The 24821-nt window shown below is 41.6% G+C and overlaps 1 protein-coding gene across 3 annotated transcripts; it reads right to left on the reverse strand.

Moving 5' to 3' along the window:
- Nucleotides 1–4790: 4790 nt before the first annotated feature.
- Nucleotides 4791–20072, reverse strand: LOC148023131 (Ribosomal protein L1p/L10e family). 3 transcript variants are annotated; one of them, XM_087696128.1, is made up of 10 exons: nt 19366–20072; nt 19016–19093; nt 18902–18943; nt 18699–18804; nt 18500–18564; nt 6722–6766; nt 6321–6428; nt 6046–6133; nt 5860–5906; nt 4791–5768 (listed from the first exon to the last, which is right to left on the reverse strand). In XM_087696128.1, exons 1-10 carry the CDS (start codon nt 19912–19914, stop codon nt 5757–5759), a joined length of 1140 nt encoding a protein of 379 aa, XP_087552254.1. In that variant the 5' UTR covers nt 19915–20072; the 3' UTR covers nt 4791–5756. The 3 variants fall into 3 exon arrangements, with proteins under 3 accessions (XP_087552254.1, XP_087552253.1, XP_087552252.1); XM_087696126.1 differs by having other exon boundaries at nt 4794–5744; nt 19366–20071; XM_087696127.1 differs by lacking the exon at nt 6722–6766 and having other exon boundaries at nt 4792–5744.
- Nucleotides 20073–24821: the final 4749 nt, after the last annotated feature.

Consider the following 24821-nt stretch of genomic DNA (forward strand, 5'->3'; position numbering starts at 1 on the left):
TGATTCTTTTCGATGTGAACTTCTTCCTAACCCCTAGCCATTTTTCGCAACTCAAGGCTTTAGAATCCCTTTATTCAATTGTAACCTTTATATCTCATAAACTATGGGTTGGAATTCATCTCATCCTTGTAAGGACAAGACGAATTGAGCATTTTAAAAGGGTTGATGAACACCCCGATCATGTAGAAGCATTAGGATGATACGCTAGCCTTCGTATCACAACTACAAGTGATTGTGAAGCATGCTCTAGAGATGATGTGCACTTAATGTGTATCTACATCTATGCCTAAGATATCTCGTGTGGTGGTGTGGATCATGTGCATGTCTAGGTTAAGAGTGTGTTTGATCTAAGTCATGTATTGCAATTCGATGGGATGCCCTACATGTGGGTGCAATGGGTTTTGCCTTGCATGAACCTAGTTATGGATTAGTGCAAGTGTGGCAAAGTGATTTTAATGCTTAGTACACTAGTGTGCATCTAGTTTACTTTTTTTTGTGTGCGCACACGCAAGCAATTAGTACTTTGTGCCTCTCTCTCTCTCTCTCTCTCTCTCTCTCTCTCTCTCTCTCTCTCTCTCTCTCTCTCTCTCTCTCTCTCTCTCTCTCTCTCTCTCTCTCTCTCTCTCTCTCTCTCTCTCTCTCTCTCTCTCTCTGTGCGTGCGTGCATGCGTGCGTGCGCGCATGCATGTATGTGTGTGTGTGGAAGTGACTATACAACACAAGCCATGTGCTGGATGGAGGTGCTCATGTGTTGGGCCTTAATGTGTGTCAAGATTCATGTGGCAAAAGGTCATATGATGGATGAAAATTGTTAAGAAGGCTACATTATGAGTGGTAAGATGAACAATTCAATAAAGAAATCAAGTCATGTGTCAAAGTCTTCCTACATGCTAAACCATTTATGTGACAAAAAGTTCCTATGTATCGTGATAAGGAGCCCAGTGCTTATGATGACTAGTTTTAGTCAAATGACTAAGGATAGGGATTCAATATATGTGATGATGAGTTGAGCCCTGTGTGATGACTAGTTTAGATCATGTAACAAGACTTAAGAATTTGAGTATGTGACAAGTGTGTGTGTGTGTGTGTGTGTGTGTGTGTGTGTGCGCGCGCGCGCGCGCGAGCGCGCAACCCATGAGCCAAACAATTCATGTGAGGAGCAATTTCATGTGATGATTGGTTTATGTGGCAACAACTTCCTATCAAAGAGTTTGATGCTCCAAGAAATTTATGTGATGCTACGTCCAAAGGAAAGATTGATATGTTGAAGATTCATATGTTGATAAATCCTACATAACTAGTTTCATACGTTAATTCCTTCAACTCAAAAAAATTTAATCACAATGTTTTGTCTTCAACCAACAAAAATGCAATCTAACTATTTGCATGCGCTTTTCGGAGTTTGCACATGCATGCACTCCCTCCTAATCCACAACACGAAGCACATAAGTGACTTAATGGCCCTAGTATCCTAACTAAACCATATATGTTGTGCTCCATGATCTCAATGTCAAGACTTATGAAACTATCCTTATTGTTTCAAGAGCATGACACATGTTATCCCTACTCTCTCTCACCTAACCTACTCACATGGAAGACCTTACGATAAATCTACCACGTGCACAACAAAACAACATGAAGCTTGGCTATAGTGAGCATATCTATCAACTTAGGTCGTTTTAGTCACAATATCTCGATAAGCAATGCTCCACAATCCATGCAATGCCCCTTGGTTCACTCCATGTTCTCACTTACACCTTCACATGCAACATGGAAAGAAGAAGAAGAAAAATGGGAGAAATAGAGCAAGAAGGGCTTCTCAACATGCCCCTCACTCTCCCTCAACTCAACCTCATGCGCACCCCCTCAACCTCACCCTCTCACCATGGAAGGATTAGCAGATAGTGGAATGGCGAGAGCTTCTCTCCACAAAGTTCCTCACTCTCTCCCTCTACATCACTTCACAAAAGCATGAAAAGATGAGCAAAACCAAGGAGTCCACAAGTTTTGCGCATATAATAGTTGATTCAATTCTTTTGCATCCTTTTTATTTATGGAATTTAGGATTTCCACCCTCCTTGGGCATCCAACCCACTCTTGTGAGCTCATGACCAAGCTTTACAATGCATACATGTATTTAGAGATTTAATTAGGATTGTATTCCAAATTAAAATCATGACAATCTAAACAAGAAGTATTCAAGCTATTTCGTCAACTCCAAGCTATTTTCAAGCTATGTTTATTGCTCTAATCCCCATATCTACTTGCATTTTGCAACTCAACATCCTTCAACAAATGTGTATTTAACTTCACAACCTCTTATACTCTCACTATCATATTGCGCACCACTTTTGTTAACCAACAGCCATGTAAATCCCAAAATCAATTAACACCATAATCTACCAAGGCATCTTCATCAACAACAATCACTTATGTTATTTTACAAGTTCTCTTAAAGAATATTTGTGGAATACAAATAATACAAGGGGATTGTGTGGATTGAGACTATAAGAACCATCAAAGTAACAACCAAGATTGTGAAGACGTGTTCACAAAGCCTAATCATAGGAATCATAGGTAAGTTCCTCCTCAACCACGTTATCATTCTCCCCCTTCTCAATCTTGAGGCTACCAATCTCCGATTGGTTATCATGGTATATCTTGTGCAAGAACCTATCCTACCCTCTTCCCACATCCAAAATTTGGATGGGATGAATACCCTTTAAGGTCATATAAAGTCAAAAGCCTGTCCTCTTTTAACCTTTGAGATTTCACGACAATCCCAATTCTCCAACCTATGATGGATTTCCATCTTAGATTGAGTGCACCTTTATGGAATCGACTAAATATCAAAGCCTACTTCCCTTTTTTGTTTTAAAGTCATGTAGATCCTATGCTCATGCATGTAAGTCATATCCACACCACCACAAATGTTGGGAAGAGATTAGTATCTCTTTAAGTCTACACATGTGGACATCACATATCCCTTGACTTGAAGCTTCAATAGCCTCTCACAATTCCCCAATGATGAAGTGCCACATGACGAAAATGAAGATTCAATGGGCTCATAACTATTGATGAGATCATTTCTTTTGAGGGCCTTATTGTGACACTTCTTTCACATCTTTTGTCACCAAAGTATAATGTGTTCTGCACTAGTCTCCTTGCCTCTCATATAAGGGAGATTGTGAGAAGCCCCGTTAAGAATCACAATCTTCTTTGAACCTTTCGTCACTACCACTTGCATAACCTTTAAATTGCCCTTAATCCCTATTATTTATTCTTTTACAAGTTACAACATCTTCAATAACTACTCACTATCATCCCCTCAATCAAGTCAAAAGCTAAGCTCACCCATCCTCAATTGGAGTTCGCTAGAGTGATTTGTTCAAGGACTCTTTGCTACCTTTGGCTTATGGTGACATTTTCTTTTATTAGGCTTACATCTAGAAATATATTGCTCCGTGGCTAGCATTGTTCACTAATGGACTTCATCGACAATGACACCCCTTCTACCATCCTCAAATCTATTCCATCTCCTTTGGCCTACAACATCCAACATTTGAGAGGAAGTGTTACCAATCATGTGTCATCTACAATCATCCTCTCGCGCATATCCATCATTCTACATAACACTTTCAATGAAATCGTACTAGCACATCATTTTGAATACTAGTACATTTCATTCTTTCATGTAGTGACCATGTTGGTCAATTGGGCAACCCAACCTTGACACCCATATATTGAATCTGACTAACTACATACAAGTTGTAGCCTCAATTAGCCTATATATAAATAGCATGCCTCCCTCACTCCACTCATTGATCCAAGATGAATTGACCCTTGTACTTCTATCATCCCCATACTTCCATTTGACACCAACATAAACACTTAATCTTACATCTTGGAACGAACTATTGTAGCCTTCGATCATTCAACAATCAATAAACTTGCTCCTCCTCTCTCCTCTATTGCATTCAAACTCCTCTATTCACTCCATGTTGGCTTTTCTTTTGGCGATGCACTCAAATATTGCTGCATTCAAGGTCACGAGCATTACAATCATCACTTAAGATTGAGGACCAACACAAAATAAGTCTTTAAGACACTAAACTGAATATGTGCATGTGCATATGCCCTTACCGACATGCACACCCACACCTACACAAACAAAACAAGGCAACATAGAGGGGCTAATAGTCACAAATATGGGATCCTGTTAAGCTTTTAAGTCATAGATCATCCTCTACTCAAATAAAAAAGTAACTAGTAGCATCTCAACCTTAGACATATGTGGATGGAATTCGAAGACGACAGAAACATGGGATTTTAATTTCAAGGGGCCAATATAGTCCCTTTCACAAATGTAAGACATCACTTGCATGTTACATGTAAAATATACATTCAAAACCTTGCAAAAAGTGTCACCTTCAAATGGCTTTTTAAATGTTGCACCCATTTTAAGAAATCATCACACAATTGAGGTGGGGCATGTGTTGCTTTTAGATTCCATAGTCTTATTGGCCATGTTTGTAGTGCCCTCAGAACATTCAAAGAACCATGACTAACTACAAACAGAACAATCTGGTATATGCTGTGTTGCTCTTATGTGCTGAAAATATTTGTAGAAATCAGCATTCAATATTCATACTTCAGTTCTCTAATTCTTTAAAAAATGGGATGCTGCCAGAGTGCACCTACGCATCAGGTTCTTCAATACCAGCTACCTACTAGGAGAGTAATTCAACAATGCTCGACAGTTAACTTGTACTACAACAATGTTCATGGTCTCTTTCGTTACTTCCAAAAGGTAATATGTAGCTTCCTATATTGCTAAAGAGTAAGTTCAAACCAAGTCACCTGAATTAACCCTACTATCAATATAATTTCCAAATTTTGACACGGCTTCAATTGATAGATGTCATTAGCCAAAAAGGCCAGTCACTAAGATAACAAATTAATGTTTTTCCCCAATTCAATTCACACAAGTACCATGTGTAATGACAGGCCATGCAAATATCTAAGGGAATCACCTTAGGTTGCCCAAAATGGAATGACTGATTGTAAAGTTATCAATAGCAATAAGATCAAACCCACTTCTCAATAATGTCATACCAGTGATTTTCTTGAAGACTTTGTGATTTCTGTAAATAACACTACCATCCTTGGACTAAGCGTGTGAAATTATTACCTATAAACCATCAAATAATTGATGGAAATTCAGAGCATTCCTGACCTCACAAAATGAAGTTGCCCTATGGACTGCTTTTGATACTTCCACCATTGAAATACTAGCCTTGACCCTCTCTTAGACTGAGCAATCTCTGCTTGTCTAAATTGCATTTCATTTCAGCTAGGGTATTGTTCCATTGAAAAATGCAAACCTTGAAAGAATATGGTTGCAGCTTCCTATCATCCAAGTAGACAATCAGCCTTTCCATCTTCAATTAGCAAGCTTACTGATTGCACCTATGCAGCTTACTAAGTCAACCCTATGCTTTCCAATTACTCTGATCAGTGAAGCTTAGTTGAATTATTTTTTCCACTGATTGTACCACGTGAAAACAAAAGGCCTTTCATACCCCCTCATTATATTTGCATGTGAAAGAGAGCTCCTGGTGAGACTGCACTAAGCAATGCCAGTCAAAAATTAACATTGTCTATTGCTGCACACCCGACAACCTAGTATAATTATCAACGGCCTGAGCAATTGAAGGTATAGTGACTCGGACTCCTGGACCCATCTGCCACAAACATTAAAACCACAACTGTCAGGCTGTGTTAGAACACAAGAAAATATGGAAGCAGCCAGTATAAAGAGCTCGAACAAGAATTAAATTGTCAAAGTATAGTGCTTACAGTAGAGCTTAGTGCACACGTGATAAAATAACCTGCGAACTTAGAAGCTGCAGCAATAAAATGGAACATTTTAAACACAGATGATAGCAAACATTGCAAACAATCAAAACAAGGAGTTTGAACCTTAATTCTGTTAAAAACAAACTGCATGTACAAAGATATGGGCAGAAATAGTTGCTTGCTTACTTTTTTTCAGTCCTGCAGGCTTGGCCAGAAGAATAGCATTCGCAAAAGAAGTGATATTTTCAAACAAAGCTTCTTCAGTGAAGCTCATCTAGCAGAAGAAACCAGGGACTTCAGTGTAAGAGAGTATAAAAGCTTCGCAACCGCAATGTATAGATTTATGGAAAAAAGAACCCCAGACAAGTAAGTTGCACAAAGAAAATCTGTTCAGGACTTGAACTGAAAGGGGAATACGAAATTTTAATCATCTCCTACAATGAGCTAGAAATCCAAGTCACCTTGCCAACACCTCCATGTACTATTGATCCTTTATCTGCTCTGAAATCCACACGACCCTGCTTTAAACTCTTGATAGCACTTGAAACATTTTTTGTCACAGTGCCAACCTAGCAAAAGATAGTTCCAAACTCAGCTAAAAAGAGTTAAAACCTCCTCTCCATTTCCTGCCTGCCACTCCTGCATCCACAAGCTAGCATGCCCAAACCATCAAAGCTGAGAAAAGTAAAAAGCCTTCCTTTCTCCATTTTTTATTCCCTCCTCTTCCTTCTCCCTCTCCCCAAACCCAGCACAATCACTATGATTCACTGAGCTTACAGCATCAACAAGCAGTAGCAGTGCTTGGAGAATTCTAACCTTTCCACTCCACCAGTTGGTACCACTATGGCCTGAGTTAACATACCTTTGGATTGGGCATCAAGCCTCGAGGGCCTAAAATTCTAGCAACCTATAAACACAACAGAATATCATGAGGACATAATATAAACAAGAAAGAATATGTAGCCATAGTCTAGCTCAAAATATGACAACATGTGTGAAGCATTAAACAATCACTATTCATATAATCACAATAAGAAACAAACATTCACAAAGCTTATTATAGTCAAAACCCTAGCCATTTCATGTTGAATTTAGTGTGATGCTTGCAGAACAAGCTGACTGCTTTTATTAAAGAACGTGAAAAAGAACACAAAAACAGACAACATTTATAGGAAAAATGACTCCATGCAAGAACCAGCCAATCACTGTTCATAATATGCAAGGCTCCCAAAAGAGACATGTAACCAAATGCATTCACAAGCAAATAGCATAAGCAAAACCTTTCATTACATCAAAACAACTTTAAGTTCTACTGAGGTCAGGACAACGAACTTTGTCCATGAGGTACTATATCAGCAAACAACTCCTTTTTGTGTAGGCCATATAATTTGTGATCTCAATTGCCTTAAAATACTACAAGTCATCCCTCTGAAATTTTTAAAGATACAAAAATCTAGTTTTAAATTGAATCCTAGTCTCATTGAAGAAAGCTTTGGATATAAAAATTGTGCTTTGAACGATGTTTGGGCATACAAAGACAGCCTTTTGGATATCAGAGAACAATTGCTTTTATGCGGTACAAGTCATCCGTCTGAAAAAAAATCTGGTTTAAACTGAAGAAGGCTTTGATATAAAAAAATTGCTTTAAACTATGTTTGGGGGTAAAGAGGCTGCATTCTGAATGTAGGATAACAACGTGCTAGTCAGAAACTTGGATCACAGCAGTCATGCAGAACAGATGACATGGCAAACTGAGAAAACTGTGTTCTGAGGCAGCCACAGCAGCATGCATGTCCACAGCAAACAACTCAAGAAGGTCTGACTGTCACGATGACATGATTTATCTTTGGAATTGTCTTTTGACAATTCTAACATATTCGTGAGTTGTGTTAAGCATGGTCAAGTCCATCACTGATTTAAGATTCTATTAGTACAAAGAAGAATTAATTTATGTGTAAGTTTATGCACACACTAATTTGTTCTAAATACACCTTAAAGTTTTGTTTCATTCATTCAACATGGGCATGGGCCAAAATTTTTGGGCAAGAAACTTAAATTTACTCAATCAATGGGTCAATAATTGGACTTTAATGATACATTTAATTATTAAAGTGACATGCTAATAATATGAGAGTGCACAAAGGAAGAAGGAACTCGAACACAAAGGGGGAGAGAGAGAGAGAGAGAGAGAGAGTCTGCAAGAAAAGAAGAAAAGAAACCTGCATTGAACAAGGAACAAATGCTGAATACAAGAGGACTGCTCAGTCCCTGCATGCAGCCCACAGCGTCAATGAGGGCACCAAATCAGGCTGATGATGATGGCAGCACCAAAGATGGAGGAAGATGATGGAGTCGGAGAGGGAAAATGATGATATATATAACTACCAAGTGGGAAATGGCTATACATAGCCCAAAATCCCAAAAACTGGCCGACCTGAAATTTGGGGCCAAAAATATGGCCAACCAGCATTAAATGCTGGCCAGCATTTAATGCTGGTAAAAATGCCAAAAATGCTCAGAAAAATCTTGGAAGGGGTGGACAATGTCCAATAGGTGCGGCAGGTTGAAGAATGTACAAACTACCCAGGAAATGCACGTAAAATCTCAACTGGAGGCAAAAATGCACTAAAATGCAATAAATTGGGTGCTCTAGAATGAGCTACCTCCTCCGTCAAAACAACTGATAGACAGGTTAGAACTCCTAAAGTCCTCAACTGACTCAGACTCAAGCTCATAGGCAAGAGATGACAAGACATGGCAAACATGACTGCTAACACCCCCTCTCAGATCCTGGATGTGGCGGAAGGCCAAGGGAGAAATGGATCATTGGGTGGCAAGAGGAATGCCAATGTCGATGAAGTCCATCGATGAAGACTGCCGATAAATACACTAGGGGCTAGGAAATCCACAGCCACATCACCTTGTGAAAGGGATGGGGGGTTCCTCGGGTACGAGGAACCATCGGAGGAGAGGGTGGGGGATGGAAAGGAACCTGTGAAAAAGATGGTGCACAAGTAAGAATGGGTGTAGCAATAGACAATTGCCTCAGAGGAGCTTGCATAAGAGAAGGGAAATGGAGCCCATAAAGCCGGCTTTCCTACCAATTTGTCGCAATAACCACCCTTGTAGTAGAATCCTCAATACAAACAGCTTGCTCGGTGAAGACAACCCGAGTACCAAGCCTAGTAAGGTCATAAACTGAGAGAAGTGGAAAGCCCAAATCCGAAACATAAAGGGCTTGTGAAAGGGAGCTTAATGCACAGTCGAAAAATAAAGGCAAAGTGCCAACACCACAAATAGGCACCAAAACAATGTCACCAACAATGACTAAACACGCAATAGGACATGGATCCTACAACAAATCACCTTGTGGAGTCATATGACTAGAAGCTCCACTGTCAACCAGCCAAGGCCTCTCAAAAGATGAGGCAACCACGGAAAAAGGCTCCTCCAAGTCAACAATATGAAGGAACACTAACTCATGGGTAACTGCTAGAGTAGAGGTAGAAGGCCCAAACGTTATAGCTCCATCCTTCAATCCCAAACAAAGGTGAGGGTACTTCTGCCAACATTGCTCCTCTCGATGTGTCCCCTTCCCACAATATGGGCATTTAGGCTTCTCCGAGTCAGAGTCTAAGCCTAAAGAACTTTCCTGACTATTAGCCTTTGCCTTCCCATTCTTCTTCTTCCCCCATCCCGAACTTGCAACAAAAGCTTTGGAGGAGGTGGATCCACTAGCTACCTCTTTGGCGCGCTCATCATGCTCTAAAACAAGCGGGGCAAGCTCCTCCCATAAAAGCATCTCACAAATCCTCCATGTAAGAAGGCTGATGTAGAAGACATCAAACTGGGAAGATGGCAGCTGAGTCAAAAGAATCATGGCCATATCCTCTGAAGAGATCATCCTGCCAAGGGACACAAGCTCACCCCTCATGAATCCCACACAAACAGGCTGGTGACCTCTGGTTGTCGCATGAACTAGCACGAAAATCTCTGTCTCTCAAAGGAAGAAACAGAGACCTCATCCTCTAAGTCAACAAAGAACTAGTGATAAGACATCTTTGATATTCTACAAGCCACCCACAAGAAATCTTTGTTTTGGTGGTAGACAGCCCCGAAACAGGAGGAAACGGCTATAGGATCACAAGAAAGTTGGTGTAGAGGATTCCGCCTAGGAAAAGTAGACTGTCCCCTACACAAGGATTACGTGCATTTGTTGAGGAGAGCTATCACCTGACCAAGGAACACTATGTTTACAACAGAAGACTATTGCCTGATTGAGGAAGCTTGTCGCCTCCAAGAGGAGAGAAAGTGGGCAGCAAAACAGGTACCTAGCACAAGAAAAGCACACGCCTCCAAGCAAAAAGCTGTGTTTTCAATAAAATGATGATGTGGCAAGGTCGCCTAGCAGTCTGGGGTGGTCTCCTATGTGAGAAGTCAGCTCTGTGTCGCTCTTAGGCAATGATACCATGTGAGAGTGTGCAATGGAAGAAGGAACTCAAACACAGAGGAAGATAGAGACGCAATCTGCAAGAAAAGAAGAAAAAAACCTGCACTGAACAAGGAACAAATGTTGAATACAAGAGGACTAATCAGTCCCTACATGCAGCCCACAGTGTCGATGAGGGCACCAAATCAAGCTGATGATGATGGCAACACCGAAGACGAAGGAAGATGACACAGTCAGAGTGTGCCTGGCAAGGAGGGAAAATGATGATATATATATATATATATATATATAACTGCCAAGTGGGAAATGGCTATACATAGCTAAATATCCCAAAAACTAGCCAACCTGAAATTTGGGGCAAAAAATATGGCCAACTAGCATTTAATGCTAGTAAAAATGCCACAAATGCTCAAAAAAAATCTTGAAAAGGGTGGACAATGTGTTAGCTAGTCATTTCCTAGACAGTACGGACGTCAGTGCCATGTTCTTCAATGGGAAGAGTTGGTTTCTATGGTCTTGGACCAAGAGGAACAATTGAAAGGACAGAATGCTTCCAAATCGGAGGCATTGGTTGGTCAAGCCTCTCAGAAGAAGGAGAAGGACCAAAAGAAGAAGGAGGACAACAAATCCAAGAAGGACAAGGAGAAGGAATCGACTTGCCATATTTGTGGAAAGACCAGCCTGGAAGAAGGATTGCCCCAACAAAGACAAGAAGGATACCAAGAAGAAGGACACGAAGGACTCTGGAGCAATGGCTGCACCCTCATCAGCTGCTTTTCTACACTTAGCAGTCATTGAGGACTCTACACCGACAACTTCTGATGCTGCAATGACAACTCCGCAGGCTCGAGAGTGGATTGTGGACAATGGTGCTTCACGGCACATGACTCCTTCCATTGGTGTTGCCCATTTGCGACCTTTGCGTGGGCAGATTCTCATTGGAGACAGCTCTTCTCTGTCTATTGCTGCACGGGGTGAGATGCAACGTATTCCAGATGGACGTGGTGGTACCCACACCTCTGAGGTGTTGCATGTGCCAGGATTGGGGTATCATTTACTTTCGGTTCATAAGATTTGTGCTCTTGGCCTCTTGGTGGAGTTTGACAATGATATTGTTCGAGTCCTTGATTGTGGATCGAGGAAGGTTCTCTCTACAAGGTATGAGGAAAATGAAGTCTTCTTCAGCTCTTACTTCTCTTCTTCTTACTTCTCAAACACAGTCCAAGTTATGGCATGCTCGGTTTGGCCACCTGAACTACGAGTACCTTCGGAAGGCGTTGCGAGGGTCGTTTGTCCGAGGCTTGCCGGACATAGTGGTGAGCCATCAACCATGTGTCTCCTGCGTTCGTGGGAAACTGCACCGGGATGCAATTCCCCACAAAGCTTCTAGGAGGTCTACTTCACCCATGGAGCTTGTATCTATGAACCTTTGTGGCCTGATGAGGACCGAGTCCCTGAAGGGAAGCTTGTACTTCATGTTGATCGTAGATGACTACAACAGGATGACTTGGGCCTATTTCTTGACTTTGAAGTCGGAGGCTTTCTCTCATTTCAAGGATTGGCTTCTCTTTGAGGAGAACCGTTCTGGCCGGCGACTCAAGACCTTGCATTCAGACAAGGGAGGTGAATTTATGTCTAATGAGTTTGCTCGTTTTTGTGTAGATAGGGGCATTCACCAGGAGTTTGCTAACACCAACACTCCCCAAGAGAATGGCATTTTGGAGCAGAAGAACCGAAGTGTGATCGAGATGGCATGCACCATGATGAAACATCGACAAACACCTCAATTTCTATGGGCCGAGGTAGTGGCTACCGCAGTTTACATCCCTAATCGATCTCCCACTTCGGCTGTTGACAAGATGACACCTTTTGAGGCTTACTTCGGGACTAAGCCTGATGTCTCTTATTTCAGGATCTTTGGGTGTGATGCTTATGTGCACATTCCGAAGACACAACGTGATAAGTTCGAGGCAACTTCCCGACGACAGGTTTTTGTTGGCTATAGCTCCCAATTCCAAGGTTATCATTTGTTTAATCCCATTAAGCGAGATGTCTACATGAGCCGAGATGTGCAGTTCGTGGAAGTACCGGCCACAAAGGGGGGTGAGGAGCACCCCATCCTTGGAGATCCAGGGGAGAGTTGGGCTCCCGAGACAGATCCTTTGGAGCCAGAGCCTCTCGATGGAGATTCTTCTTCGGATTCAGAGTCTTCTCTTCCACCGGCCACCCTCGAGGAGCTTCCGCCAATGGATGTTCCTGAGTCTTCAGCATATGAAAAGCGACTAGGAGAGGTTCCTCGTTGGGCCCATGATACCCTTCAAGATTTAGGGATCGAGGGGGTCCCTGAGGAGTGGGAACCGCAGGATAGACCGCGAAGGTCACGGAGGAACCAGGCATATTCTTTGGAGCTTGTTTGCTCCAACTATTGTATACTGACCCGTATTATGCAAGATCGAGAGCCCACTTCAATGAAGGAGGCTTTGCACTCTGATCATTGGTGGAAGGCCATGGAAGCCGAGTTGGAGGCTATTGAGAGGAATGGCACTTGGTCTTTTGTGCCTCGTCCCTCTCACAAGAAGGTGATTGGTGTCAAGTGGGTCTTCAAAACCAAGTACCTTAGCGATGGTTCTTTGGACAAGCACAAGGCTCGCATTGTTGCTAAAAGTTTTGCTCAACGCCTAGGCGTTGATTTCCATGATACTTTTGCCCCCACTGCTTGTATGGCGACTATTCAAGCTGTTCTTGCCTTGGCTAGCCATAGGAGATGGCCTGTTTATCAGTTGGATGTGAAGTAGGCCTTTCTGAATGGTGACTTGCAAGAGGAGATCTCTGTTGAGTAGCCTCCTGGCTTTGGAGCCTTGGATGGGAACGTTTACAGGTTGAAGAAGGCCTTGTATGGCCTCAAGCAGACTCCGCGTGCATGGAATGAGAAGATTGAATCATTTCTTCAGTCGAAGTTGGGATATCGGCGCTCCAAGGCCAATCCGCAGCTTTATGTGCACACTTCCGAGGTTGGTCGTGTGTTGTTCGTGTTATATGTTGATAATTTGATTTTGATAGGGGATCATGTACAGAAGGTCCAAGAGACCAAGACAGCTTTACATCACGTATTTGAGATGATGGATTTGGGGCTTCTTCATTTCTTCTTGGGTCACGAGATTTATCAGTCTCTGAGGCCCATTTACATCTCTCAGCAGAAGTACATTCAGGAGCTCTTGGTGACTTTTGAGATGGAGACTTGTCAGCCCATTACTACTCCTATGGATCCGAATTGAAAGGCCACTTCACATTCAGATTCTCCCGTGATGGATGCTTCACGCTACCATCAGTTGATTGGATCCTTGATTTGGCTTCTCAATACTCGTGTTGATCTTTGTATTGCTATGGGTCTTTTGACAAGGTTCATGATGGAACCCAAACAGGTGCACTGACAAGCTGCCCTGAGGATTCTTCGGTATTTGAGGGGGACCTCTGACTTAGGGATTTCTTATCCCACAAGTACAGTTGCTTCAGATCTAGTTCTTGCAGGTTGAAGTGACTCGGATTGGGCTGGCGATGTGGACCACTGACGGTCTACTACAAGCTACTATTTTATCTTGGGTACAAGTGTTATCTCTTGGAGTAGCAAGAAGCAGCCCACAGTAGCCCTTTCTTCTACTAAGGCGGAGTATCGGGCTGCGTCTTCCACCACGTTAGGTTGTGTGGCTTCGGAGATTGCTGGAGGAGCTTGGCTGCCCCCAGAATCGTCCTACTCTATTGCGGTGCGACAATGAGAGTTGCATTGTCTTGGTACGGAATCCAGTATTCCATGCCCAGACGAAGCACATTGAGATCCAGTATCACTTCATTCGAGAGAAGCTTCTAGATGGGACCATTGATATGGAGTATTGCAAGACGGAGGACAATCTTGCAGATTTGTTCACGAAGGCGCTTCCCCAGGCTCTTCTTCGGCAACATTCCCAATCCCTCAGTCTTTTGACATGTCCAGGATCTGAGAGGGGGTGTTAGCCAGTCATTTCCTGGACAGTACGGACGTCGGTGCCATGTCAGCAAGTGCCACGTCAGCACCTGCAGTCGGACAGTTTTTACTGCAATCGACTGCATTTAATGCAGCCGACCTGCTGCAGTTATTTCCTATTTTTCAGCTATTTATAACCGGTATTGTGGCACACTCTAGCACACATTATTCAGTGATTTCAAATTCCGATCTTGAGATCTGTTGGCTGAGACAGACTGTGCTCAGGCTGACGGAGATCGAGGTCATCAAGTCGGAGACATACGCAGATATTTTCTCTGCCCCCTTGTGTATTTCTACACTCTTATATAGCATACTACACCGCGGATTTTCTGCGTTTACAGTCTCCTCTCTCTCTCTCTCTCTCTCTCTCTCTCTGTGTGTGTGTGTGTGTGTGTGTGTGTGTGTGTGTGTGTGTGTTCACTCTCTCAGTCTTTGTCCTACACTTCTGCATCACTGCACTCTGACACAATGTCCGACAGGTGAGACAAGTAGGCTAAAGAATGCAAAAACTGCCCAAGAAATGCACATAAAAATCACTAGACAAGAAAATGCACATAAAATCTCCGCAATACAACAAGTCACCTTCATTCTTTCTACCAATTGTCCCTAAATTGCAGCACTTCGTGGCTATAGTAAATCATTTCTGCTCTAAGGAAACTCATGAAGTCAAAACAAAGCAGTGAGCAATGTCATCCTCCAAAAACAAACCCCATCAAAGCACATATTTTCTAGTTTCTTTTTAAAGTTTTATGGAAAACGTATGGCAAACTCATACAATTGGCACGATCGGGTGAACAAGGATTGCAACAAAGACCACAAGGGCCATCAACACCCTTCCTTCTTCTATTGTGAACTCTTTTAGATCTAGTGAAAGCATATATGGGCACCCAATTGTGGATGCAAGATAGCACGCAAGCAATGATGCCCCAAGCTAGGTGATTCAGTTCAAAACCACTTTGAGAAGTTCTAAAGCTGATCCATGCTTTCCTATTGGGTTTTGTGTTATTTCCTTAAGATTCGTGGCATTGTGGAGAGATCTATAATAGATTTTTCTAAGAAGCATTTTTTGGCCAGATCTAATGTCAAGAAAATTGGTCTTCTTATGTGTCCATCGTATCATAGTCATCTTTCTCACATCGAGTATTCTTAGCCTTATTTGGTGAGAGCAACTAGTGACAAATAAGTGAGCATTGCTTAAATCCATAAGCAATTGTAATGGATTGGCCTACTGAGGGCTACATTTGGAAAGCCAATGGTGAAGGCTTTGTACCGCAAATGGCGGCAGGCTTTGAGACCAATCTTTCTTTGTGTTCCAGTGCAAGAGAATTCTAGGTCCACTACTTGATTTGTTTCTATCCTGTTGGATTTCTAGTTTTATGATTAAATGCTTGCAAGTTAAAGATAATTGCCTTTTGATTCACCGAAGGATAGTCTTGTGATTCTATTGCTGAGACATCACCAACTTCCTCAAGGGGGTGAGTCCACAATTACTTGGGTGCAAGCATTTCAGTCATAATTTCAATCAAATAGAAAAAGCATTCAAGAAAGATTTTTCAAAACTGAGATCTCTTAGATTGGATGTTTCTCAATATGTTAATGATGTAGAAAGCAATAGGAGTTTGGTCCCAAATACACGAAAATCAAATGGATAATGTTGCTTTAGTCTAGGGGGACGAAGAGGACTAATGCATTTGATGATGCTTTGTTTGGGAAGGATGTATCCCTAGGAGAAGAGCAAGGATGTCCTCAAAGACATGGAAAGAAAATGGATAATGTTGCTTCATACTCTAGGGATCCAAGGACTAATGTAGATGATGATACTTTATTCAAAGCATAAATGCTTGCTACGATTAACAAGTTTATACAACTCTCTAGTGCAATCATAGTCACAAGTGACACAAAATGGGACAAGGACAAGGGACGGGTAAAAGGAACGGGGAGGAATTGCCACTACTTGTGACTATACAGTCGCATAGAATGGGACGTGAGACAAAAAGAAGGTACCATCCCCGCAATCCTCAAGTCCAAAAATGGTTGTCTCTTGTGACTATGAGTTCAATGGAGACTTTTGCTTAGCTTATGAAGAATCCTAAGTTTGTAGCATTATTAGATTCTTGGGAGTCCAAAAGGGGGAGACAATAGACGCCAACCAAGATCTTAGTGCAGCCAAGAAACAGCCCACTTGATTTTAGTCTACAGTTGACAACAAACAATAGTACCACCAATTCAAAGCATTCCAATTCAGCAGTTTCCTTTTGTTGCTGAGGTCAATGGACAAGATGATAATTTTCATTAAATACAACAAGTACAAAAAACAGTTCAGTCACCACCTGTGCACCTACATCATTTTATAGCAAGTTCTATGTTTCAAGCTATGGAAACTAATGTTCCAATAGGCCAAGTCTTTTTGTAAGGTAATGTGTTTGCTGGTATATAAACGAACCCATCCAATCACATGTATTCAAATGTGGACACTCAACCAAGTTTTCAGGTTGGGGTGCAGCCCCATCCACAAAGTATGTTTGTGCCAATATACGGTAATGGAGATTCAGCTAATGGTTGGGAATATTTGCCAAGTAATAGGTAGTGCAAGTTGGCCTAGATTTCTTGCAATCATCTATCTATGACAACCTCACTCTGAGGAAAAATCAAAAGATGATATTGCAGTTTGAGACCCTTAATGAACAAAATAAGATGAAGTTTTGTCTTTTACTCAATCATTTGGCATAGCTTATTCAAGTGTATTGTGTGGTCCAAAGTGCACAAGGCATCTTCTTTCCTCAAAGGGAATATACAAGGATAATGGACAAATCTTTTGGTTCAGCACCAAAAGTTTGGATGCTGTTCAAGCAAGAGTTATGCAACAGGTGGCTTACTAGCACCTTTGAGTTGGAAGTAAAAACTCCTTGGAATTGGTTGAGGGCAGCAAATTGCAAATGTTTGGCAAAATATAACAAGTTTTGGGAGGCTTTGATGTCTGTTAGTTCTTACACAAAGGTTACATTTGAGGAATAGAGAAAAAGTACTGTTGCTGGCTGCCCAAGTTTATACAAGACTGTGTAGAAAGACCAAAGTGCATAGAATATTTCAGCTCATTGAGAAAGCTACTATGGCTGATGAATTACTGCATGGGAAAGTTTTTGGCTATGAGACCAGCACATTGGAGAATGACAAAAAACCTTTTCAAGCCTGGTAATGGTGAAAAGGATTCCAAATCCATAGCAATTTGCAAATAGGCAGCAAGAATGAACTGGTAAGTCACCTTAGCAATGTGAAGCTTTCAAGGCTGCCAAGTGTTTTATTTGAGAAGAGGAGGCTCAAAGCCACATGGCTGTCCTAATAAAGAGAGGGAAGCCAAGAAGAAGAAAGCAACAATCGACCTAATACCCGATATGGTTTGTGAGAAGCCCAGTTTTGATGTTACAGAATTGTGTAGCCTACAAGGCTTCACACAAAGTGAGAGATCAGACTACCTTGATCAGCTTTGACCCAAGTGCATGAGAAAGCTTGGCTGCCCTGGGGATTGCTGAGCTTGTTGCACCCATCATTGAGAAATTGAGGATTTATATTCAAGAGTGATATACATAATGAGTTCTACATCATGCCACTTGAGGGCTGTGATGTTCAGTTTGGTGTACCTTGGTACATCAAGTTTGCGGAGTGGTGGACATCTGTGAAAGGAGGTTACCATAGAGCATAGGGAAAAAACTCGTGTTTTGGTTGTAAACCTTACGGGAGAATCAATCTCTCTTTTCCTAGCTTTCTCTTTTTCAAATGTAATGAAAAACCATCTTTTTCCATACTTGGTTTTGTTGAGGATAAGAGCCTTAATGAAAACTCTAGTTTTTACACTTTTTCCTCCGATTTTGAAAAGAATTTCATACGCCTATAATGGGACAATTGGACAAGGAATATGCTAGAAGTTCACATATGCCAATGCTTGCAACATTCTCTTAAAAATACACACACAACAAAACAAAATGAGCACTCGGCTCGGCCGGACTCCATATGACCAGCATGCAAGCACTCCTACAATTGCATACACAAGCACACCCACATGACCTTGGCAATCTAAATTCTAAACAAAGATCATGACCCAACTGCAAAGATTAGCTAGAAAGTTCAAGCTTTATCACAACTTTCCAAACTTGACAAAGGTCCAAGAATAACACCTTGCTGATCTTAGGCATCATAGCTGGTGTGGCAACACATTTGTCAAAATCAAGCTTGCCTCCACCTGAAATGTTTCTGTGCCAAAGTAGGACCTTTTCATCAAAGCCATTACTTGCAAGGAAGAATTCAGAAAGGAAAAACTGTGGCACATGAAACAATAGCGGCCATAATAAACATGAAAAAACTAAAACAGCTTACTTTGCATTATCATGCTGATCAAATCATCTGACCCCACCACATCAGCACCTGCAGCTCTAGCTTCCTCGGCCTCATCATCTTCAGCAAAAACAGCAACTCGTACAACCTGCGATAGAACAGGAAGAACATGAGTGCGATGCCTCCAAAATCCAAGCTGACGGACTTGCCCACAGAAAACACATATTTCATCAAAGACAAAAGACCTTGCCACTGCCGTGGGGTAAAGTTGCAGCACCACGGACAATCTGCAAATAGAAGCTACCAATAAGCATCAAATGGCGTATGATTAAGACACTGAAACCACTCAAGATGATTACCTGATCTGACCTCTTCGGGTCAACTCCCAGGCGAACAGCAACTTCCACTGTCTCATCAAACTTAGCACTACGTTTAGACTGGACCACATAGAAACCATTGATCAATTGTGCCACAATCAGGAACAGTTGACAGATCTCTCCCATTGCCACCATATGAACAAATGAACACACCCATTCCATATAAGTAAAATTCCTAGATTTCTCAAACAGAGACCCCTAGATTATCACACCAATTGAACAAATTGGAGCTTTTCAAACACCAAGCCACAAAATTTACTAACGATATATGCATTGCATATAAGCAAAATTCCTACATTGCTCAAACAGAGACCCAGCAAATGAACCAATACCTTCACTTGCCGTATGGCCTCCATTAAAGGAATAGGCGGAGGCCGGACCTTCTGCTCCATCTTCACCAGTTTGGGGACAGGAAGGTCTAATTGATCCTCTGGAACAAAATTCACCAGCTGACTCTTGAAAAGGGAAGGCCTTGGCTTTTTTGCAGCCTCCTGCTGCAGATCTCCTCGCTGATCCTGATATGACCGATCCTCAGGAAGCGGTGCAACCTTCGGCTTGACCTCATATGCAGCCGGGAGAAGAGTGGACGAGAAAGCGGCAGGCGCCTCAGTCCCTGCAGATGAGGCGGAGGCCTCTGGATCCTGTGCCTCATCCGGAGCAGCACCGAACCGGTTGCTGCCTCTGCGCCACCGGAAGGCAGGCTCGTCCGGGAGGGCGTCCTCAGGCAAGGGAGCGTAGGAGACGATGGGGATATCCGGCGCAGAAGAGGGAGCCTCGTTGGAAGAGGAGCCGGAGGAGGAGCAATAGGACAGGGAATGCAGCACAGATTGAGTCCGCTGATAACGAAACAGGTCGTTGCGAAGCAGACGACGAAGCGCCATGGGTGCTCTCTCGCCGAACAGCAACAGTTTTTGAGACGGCTTTTTATTTAGCGTGTTGTTGGCGATGGAGCCGAAAGCGTTCTTCCCTCCATAACCATATTAACTCCGAGGTCACTCGCTCGCAAGGTTTCCATAGGGTTTAAGCCAAAGCAAAGAAACAATGCAAATGTCCGTTTTGTTTGTGTGTGTGTGTGTGTGTGTGTGTGTGTTTTTTGGGAGGTGGGGGGAGAGAATTTGGAGAGGGCTCTCCCCATTACCTACATATGGACGCAAAGGCATTGACCTTAAAATAATGTTCACCAAGGGCCTGAGAAGAGAGACGAAGCTCTCACGGTTTTGAAATGATCCGAGGCTACTTCCAAAACATTAGTGTGGTTTACAAAAAGCTTAGAATGGCTTAGGGTTGCTAGGGCAATAGCCCTGAATAACATACATGTATATGGTGATATAAATATTGCCTTTTTTGAATTAATTTACATGCAAATTGTGAGCAAGACAATCGCAACTCCTTAACAAAGGCTCTAATCTAAGTAAGTTCTATTCACATAGGGTAAGCCTAAATCAACAGAGTTGCATGTACTTGTCAAAGGCTCTAATTTGTGTGAGTTTCATTTGTATTCGGGAATGGAGGAAGAGTCAAAATCAATGAAGCCACATTTGCAAATGCCCCTAATTGGCAGAGACTTTGTTGTATGTGAGTTTTGTTTAATAGAGGGTGAGAGAAGAAGAGTCTAAGTCAAATGCATTGATTTGTGTAAGTTCTATTTCCATAGGGTCATAGGGAAAGAGCCAAAAGCAATGGAGGTTGATGAATCAATAAGGTTTAAGCTACAACTAAGAAATAATGTGCAAATATCATTAACTATGGGTGCATTTTCTGTTGAGAAATGAGGCAAAGCCTTATCTTATGATTGTATTAAGTAAGTGTGTGAGAGGCTATGTAAAGTGTTCTAAAAGTCAAAGTGTCTATCTCTTTGTGAGAGACTTGGAAAAGTGAACTAAAGAGAAGATAGAATGAAAAGAATGAAGAAGAAGAAAACGAAGGAAGCTTGAGCCTCCATATCCATGTCTCAATCACCTTCTGTTGTGCATTCCCATCAAATCTCTCATCTATTTTTAGTTGGTATCAAAGCATTCATGAGATAGAGCTTCCCGTTGGAAATCATCCCGTGGAAATCATCCCGACAATAAGCTAATGCTTGCCTCCTTCATCGCCATCAGTAATTCTAGTAAGAACTAAGATATTGTAATACTCATTTCCGTTAATGTAGGTGTTGAGGACCCCAAAATGGCAGTGGTAGCCACAACATTAGGATTGAAACACTCCCCCTTGGATGGAAAATCCTTGCTTTCAAGTCTCTTTTTGTGCCACAAGCATGGGAAGAGTAGGACAACCGAGGCCAGGAAGCAGCCTCTGAAAGCAACTAGGACATGAGCACACAAAGAATCCTCTAAGAACTTGTCATTGTATCTCTAAGAGAAGATGTCATCACTTACTACCCCTACCAATGAGAAGTTATCAGTGTGATAACTCTGGGAATCCTCAAATCCACCATGATAAGTGTGCAAGCCATGGATTATCCAAGGCATTGTTGCACTTCCTTCGAGCACTCCATGCAAAATGCTCCCTGCTTGTAACAGCAGCAGTTGCACAAAAATGGTAACCATTATTCCAGGCCATGCTACCACGCTTCAATTGTAGCTGCACAATCAAATATACAATCTTTCTATAGAAGACAAGGAGGAAATATAGAGCTACGTTAGGTTGTGCTACTACAACTGCCAGTTATCATTTACGAAAATAAGAAGACAATGGAACTCCTTTCTCCCATCACGGTGAATTCTGCATCCTAAATTGATCATAACAGATGTAGGAGATCCAATTTCGTGCGATAAGCATGGGATATAGAGCATCTTATCAGCCATTAAAACTAATCAAAGGTCAGGATTGTCATATCATTATGATAGAGCATGGCGTAGAGGAGCAGGTCGGGAACATCATTCTATTGTAATTGTCATGGTTTACATCAAGCAAGGAGCTGACCTAATTGTTTTGGAGGCCTAGAAGGCAGGTTTTATGCCATTTTCGGGTGCCATTTTGGAGGCTTTTAAAATTCCAAAAAAATTTGTGTAGCTTCAATTTGACTGGGACTTCATTCTCAGCACAAAAAACTATAGAAGAACAGCAGGGAAATTGGTCGATTTGAAGCCCATATTTTGATGCTTTTTGGGTCATATGAGCATTGTTTGAGCTCCGTTTTTGGATGGTTCTTGTTGGGCAGCCAATGTATGAGGTATGAGCATCGTGTATGGATGTATATGATATCATTTGAGCTTATGTATAGCAGCCATTCTCTTTGTGGAAGGAAATTCACATGAGGTAGTGGATTGGTTTATGTTGCTGAATGCTTGATTGGGACAACACGTAGTGCTGGTTTTTCTGAAATTGCAGCTATCAAAAGGTCAGACATAGCTCAAATTACTCAGACTATTGGAGATAAACTGACCAAGGACAACTATAGTGTTTGGTTATATAGGATGGAGAACTTTCAAATGGTTGGGGAGAGGTGTATGGGACCTCATTACACGTGATGATGCATGTCCAGAGCTTCTTAAGGAGCCCATGGAAGAGCAAAAGAAGGCATATAAGGATTGGACCGGAAAGAACATGAAGGTTTTGCATTGGATCTCTATATGCATATTAGAGACTTTGATTCCTCATATCAAGAAGGCAAACACTTGTAAGGAGGCATGGGAGATCATTGAGAAAATGCATAGGACATGTACGGAGGCAAGGAAGATACAACTGAAGCAAAGATTGCATGGAGCATGGAGAGGAAACCGCACTATCAATGACTATGTTGTAGAAATCAAACAGGTTGTAGAAGATCTTGCATCTATAAATGCACTAGTGGAGTGGATGATGATGACTTGGTTTCATTCATACTTAATGGACTTGGCCCAGCATATAAATCTTGGATACCTCTATTTCAGTTAGAGGAGGCTCTATGCTAGACTTTGAAGAATTGATTGCTTTGCTACTTACATAAGAAATAAAGTTGGGTTTGAATGCATCTAGTAGTAGCAAGAATGTAAGTACTTTCAACATACATAGAGTTTTGAATGACGGGAGTACTTGTATCCAAGGCAAATAACATGCCTTTCTTCTTCCCTATTGCAATCAATTTGCCAAGCATTCCATTTTGAAATTCCTCCTTGGTTCATAACTTGGCAGACACTTTATTTATGTGTAACTCCTTGGTTCTTGTGTACACTCTTACCCTTGGCAGACACTTCTTTCCCCCTTCATAACTTGTACTACATGTACCAGATATCCCCATCATAGTGCTCTAATCACCCCATTAAGTGATGCACTAGGAATATTGGTCTCTAAATGGTCTCATGGCCATGCTAGATCATCATCAACACTTAAAGAAAAGTGAGTCGTTAATTTATTGACATGAAATTATTAAATAGAGAATGTGTAATAAGCAATCAATTTAGTGACATCTTTACTTGGGCTGGTGGGGCTATTTCTTGGTGCTCAAGGTTGCAAAAAATTGTAGCACCACTGAGTACTACAGAGATTGAATATATTTTAGCCACACACAAAAGCTTCTAAGGAATCTATTTGGCTTGGTCATTTGGTCAAGGATTTTGGTCTTCCTTCACTTACTCCAATGCCTGGTTATGATAGTTAGAGTGTAGTATGTCTGGCTAAGAATGCCATGTTTCATGCACGTAGTAAACACATAGATGTTCAGTATCATTTCATTCAATAGGTCTTGGATGATAGCCTTGTCACACTAACTAAGGTCAAAACCCAAGATAACCTTGCAAATGTTCTCACTAAAAGTCTTGCAAAGTTTCAGCACGAGCAATGCATTCGATTAGTGGGAGTTGGATAGTTTAAAGGTATCACTTCGGGCCTTTAAGTGGGAGATTGTTGGGTGTAAACTCCCATTAATCCCGTGTGTATAAACTTATGGGTGTGAACATGCCTTTTACTTATATCCTAACATATAAATACATTTTTATTCTTTGTGTACCGTGCAACATTGGTACACTCACATTTGATTCCCTCACTCTTAGCTCTCATCTCTATCCTTGCTCATTCCTATCTTGCACACCATAGCACTCACACTCAACGCTATGCAAAATATTTGAAAGTGCTTGGTTCATGCAACTCATCCATGAAGCCTAAACACCACTGTGGCTACAATTGTTGGACCACGATGACTATCCATCTCAACACCATGACTAACATTTAAATCCCTACGATCACCATATCATAATGTAGAATAATTTAAGAGTGTAGGATAATTTGGGACCCCATCTCACAAATATGTTCTAGAATGTCCAATTTGAGTGATGAGTGATCCTATACCTTCTACATTGCACCTGGCATAGCTTGCATCATTGCATCACCTAGTAGGATGCAAATGAGCTACAATACACAATTTCCCAGCCACCACGACATATTCTCCTTGATCACCCACAACCAAGTTTTTTGACCTAGTTTTGTAGCCTCTTACCACTCTTGCCTTGTGTGCACCACTCAATGTATGGTGCTTAAACCTATCCAATCTTAATACCCTCAAATCAACTCATTTTGGACATATGGATAGTCCGTAGAAGTCAAGAAGTCCATCTGGATACTATCATCCAAGTCTATCAAGCCTTGCATTCAAATCTTGTGTTGTGACTTTGTACTTGGAAGGATTGTCTTGCCTTGAAGGAATTTTAATCTTTATTTTTGGAAAATCGTATTTTGAATGCATATGTGGCAAACTCTCATTTAACAATTTGTTGAGAGAAACGAAATTGCATTAAGCACTAGTTAAGAGGATATTGATATTGAGACTAGCCAATCAAGACAATAAACCAATCCAATTAACTAGAAGGAA

The sequence above is a fragment of the Lygodium microphyllum genome, chromosome 16, assembly GCF_053477565.2.
Source record: "Lygodium microphyllum isolate KBCC chromosome 16, Lygodium_microphyllum_v1.1.10, whole genome shotgun sequence".
NCBI classification, from domain to species: Eukaryota; Viridiplantae; Streptophyta; class Polypodiopsida; order Schizaeales; family Lygodiaceae; genus Lygodium; species Lygodium microphyllum.

What these genes read in the sequence shown, in the direction of transcription:
- LOC148023131 (XM_087696126.1), bottom strand. Translation starts at nt 19,914, where the DNA reads ATGGCGCTTCGTCGTCTGCTTCGCAACGACCTGTTTCGTTATCAGCGG. An exon ending in GATCAGCATGATAATGCAAA is followed by an intron (nt 18,565 to 18,698) that starts GTAAGCTGTTTT and finishes GAAACATTTCAG; the next exon opens with GTGGAGGCAAGCTTGATTTT. An exon ending in TACATGGAGGTGTTGGCAAG is followed by an intron (nt 6,134 to 6,320) that starts GTGACTTGGATT and finishes TTCTTCTGCTAG; the next exon opens with ATGAGCTTCACTGAAGAAGC.